The sequence below is a fragment of the Triticum dicoccoides genome, chromosome 1B (assembly GCF_002162155.2).
Source record: "Triticum dicoccoides isolate Atlit2015 ecotype Zavitan chromosome 1B, WEW_v2.0, whole genome shotgun sequence".
Classification (NCBI taxonomy): domain Eukaryota; kingdom Viridiplantae; phylum Streptophyta; class Magnoliopsida; order Poales; family Poaceae; genus Triticum; species Triticum dicoccoides.
Window position 1 is genome coordinate 574,373,732 of NC_041381.1, and position 3,259 is coordinate 574,376,990.

General features: G+C 50.7%; 1 protein-coding gene across 1 annotated transcript; it reads left to right on the plus strand.

Annotated features, from left to right (window-relative positions):
- The first annotated feature begins 485 nt into the window (after positions 1-485).
- LOC119348845 (protein translation factor SUI1 homolog) lies at positions 486-2,438 on the plus strand. Its single transcript, XM_037616834.1, has 5 exons — positions 486-627; positions 1,330-1,437; positions 1,724-1,935; positions 2,020-2,073; positions 2,166-2,438. The coding sequence occupies exons 2-5, from the start codon at positions 1,401-1,403 to the stop codon at positions 2,208-2,210; spliced, it is 348 nt and encodes a 115-aa protein (XP_037472731.1). The 5' UTR covers positions 486-627; positions 1,330-1,400; the 3' UTR covers positions 2,211-2,438.
- The last annotated feature ends 821 nt before the right edge of the window (positions 2,439-3,259 follow it).

Below are 3,259 nucleotides of genomic sequence, written 5' to 3' on the forward strand. Positions count from 1 at the left end.
GCCGAACGATTCGAACGTTTAAGAGTGCTTGCTTTCGGCTTTGTCCGTCAGAGGCACTACACCGGCTGACCCGGGAACAATAATCACAGCGATGCTCCCTTTGCCCCTTAGCCGACCCGAATCGGGAATGTAACGAGCAAGCACACGAGCAGGCAACCCAGCTTGGCAAAAATCTTAAGTCCAATCGATGCATATTTTGGCTTGAAAGACAATGCTAATTATCTTCTCCAATCCGAGTGTTCCATTGCCGTATTTTTCGTTGGGAGGTCCCTTTAAATTTGATTGAACCTTCAGTGGTTATCGGCATCCTTAATTAATTAATTACTCCGTGTAATAACAATTTCCTGGCAATTAAAGAATAGTCATGAATAATAAAATCTGGCTTTTTCCGGATGGGTCGGAGGGAATCCAGAACCCTAGAGCCGTGTACAGCTCCTCCCCCCTGTCCCTCTCTCTGCATAAGGCGGTTTGCCTAATTATACGTTTCCTCCCACTATAAGTGCGCGACACCTCCCGGCCGGCCAAGCTCACATCCGCCTCTCTCTCTCTCTCTCTTTCTCTCTCGCACCGCACCGCACCGCACCGCGTCCCCTCCCTCTCCTGTCGCGTGCGCTCGGCCAGCAAAAGGTAACCACCCGCTTTCCTCTCCCCGATTAAATCCGCGTGCTAGCTTCCTCCAAGATTTGGGGATCTTTAGGCGTCTCGTCGCGGGCTCTCGATCGCTCCGCGCTCCTGCGGTTAGTGTTTCCGGAGGCCGGCGGATCTAGCGGCGGGGGCGTGGGGGGATTTTTGGTGCCCGGATGTGACGCGATTTGTTCTCGATTTCGCGTTCGTGGAGTCTGAGAAGTCGGTGTGGATGAGGCGATCTGTGCCGGTTTAGTTGTCGGCTGGTCAGACTCTGGGACATTTCTTATCTTGGTGATTAAAAAAGTTGGGGAATTATTATTTTTACGGATCGATGGTTGTTCTCGCGATCTGTTGTGCCAGAACTCCGTATATAGCTTAGGTTGATGCGATTCGTTCGCGTATGGGAGAACTTGGTCTCGTTAGTGGCTGGGAAATGGTTAGATGCGTCGATTTGTGGCACCATGCGCATCTCGGATTCCTGTAATCCTCGGGAGAGTTTCATCTCTGTTCATCTGTTAACGGAGAGGTCTGTAGATCTATTTAACTGTTTCGTTTTGGTCGATGAAGCTGCTAGGTTTCGGTCAGGCATGAGGGTACCTGGTTTGCCTCGGCCCTGCATATGGCTTTCACTTGTTATTTGTTTCTCAACGTTTAGTCATCATTTATTGAATGGCATGTGAAGGATGTTGTGATTTTGTGCAGCTTCCACATAAAGGCCAACAAGAGAAACCTTAATCTGTTGGGTGCCAGTCAAACCTCAACAACAAAGTTTCATGTCTGATCTCGACGTTACTCTGCCATCTGCCTTCGGTATGCTTCCATCACTCACATCCATGCCTGTTGCTTCTCATGAAATAAATGCTAAATTGGACATTCTGTAGTTTGATGTATATAATTTGTCACTTTGAGCTTCTCAAAACTTGTTGTAGTAAAAAAATTGGGAAATTTGAGTGTAGTCAGTCACTTGATCATCCTAAACAATGGTTCGGTGTTCAATCTGGTCCCCCTTTCATGATACTTCATGTTGCTCATCTTGACCTTAGTATGTACATGAGCTCTGCCTACATGTTTCCTGACATGGTGTCACCCTTTGTAGATCCTTTTGCTGAGGCAAATGCTGAGGATGCTGGTGCAGGCCCCGGCGCAAAAGATTATGTGCATGTGCGCATCCAGCAGCGCAACGGCAGGAAGAGTCTGACCACTGTCCAGGGCCTGAAGAAGGAGTTCAGCTACAACAAGATCCTCAAGGATCTCAAGAAGGAATTCTGCTGCAATGGCACAGTAGTCCAGGATCCGGAGCTAGGCCAGGTATGATACAGCCGGCCGTGCTTCAATTGCTTCTCAATTCTCTGCCTGATGTTGGTACACTGACTAGAATTTAACTGTCTGCAGGTCATTCAGCTTCAGGGTGATCAGCGTAAGAATGTTGCTACTTTCCTAGTCCAGGTAACTATTTGACTTCTCCCAAGATGAACATCATTTATCATTCTGTCAAATGTTTCTGTGACTGATCATATCGTCCTTTCTGTTTTGCAAAGGCTGGGATTGCGAAGAAGGAGCTCATCAAGATCCACGGCTTCTAAGCCGAAGCCGCCTCCGATAAATGCTCGAACCGCCAGCCGGCTCTTCTCTATATTGAAGGCATAAGGCATATATATATTGCCGCCCGCTTGTCGAACCGTGTCTTGCTTGATGCAAGTTGTGTTGTCGCCTGATTATTATGCTGCTGCTGTACCGGCATATCAGTATGGTTTGTCTAAGATGTTGCCGACTGAATAAAAATCCGTATCGTTTGGCTATGGCTCTGGTTTTGGTCCCAAGTTTCGTTTCCTTCGTTGTCGTGATCGTGGAGCTTGTTTGTTTGGTTGTTCGTCTGATGAGCCTAATGTGCTGCGTGCTGATTGCTACTGCTCCAGTATCTGCCGATTCTTGGCCCGCGTTGTTTTGTCGGATCCGTAGTCGGCAGAAGCATCCGGGCACAAAACAAATCAATAGGTCGCAGACAACGACGAGTCATTGAGACCACACCGCTAAGGGGAAGCTTATCTGAAGGCGCTAGCTCGACACTGTAGTTAACCATGTGCTCCCGCGTGCACTGCTCTCAGATTCCAAACGTTAATCATCTGTCAGCAAAACTACAGAAAGCGTATAGTCACTGCGAAGTCACGGGGTCATCTACTGTCTACTGAACTCAGAGCATCTCCAGCCGCGCCCCAACAGGCAGAACGGGGCGCCTGGGGTGCCGGCACAAGCGAAAAGGGCGCGTGGGTCCGCCCTGTCAGCGAGTCAAGCGCTTTTTCACGCCGTTTCTTCTCACTTTTCCAACACTCCCCTCCCAATTACTCCTTTCCTCCCGTCATTCTCCCTCCCGCTCGCCTCCCAGCCGGCCGCCAAGCCACCGAAGAAGTACGCCGTCCCCCGCGCCGCAGCGACCGCGATCGCCTCCGTCGACCAGCCGAAGCCGAGGACGCCGCCGTCCAAGCCACCGGGCATGTCAAACACCGACTGGAGGGTGAAAGTACAGCGACGGGAGGCCGTCATCTCCGACCGACGGAACAGGGCTCTCGCAAAGAAGGCCCGTGACAACGCGGCGCGCGCAGCTGCGGGTGCCGCTGCCGCTGCCGCTGACCAA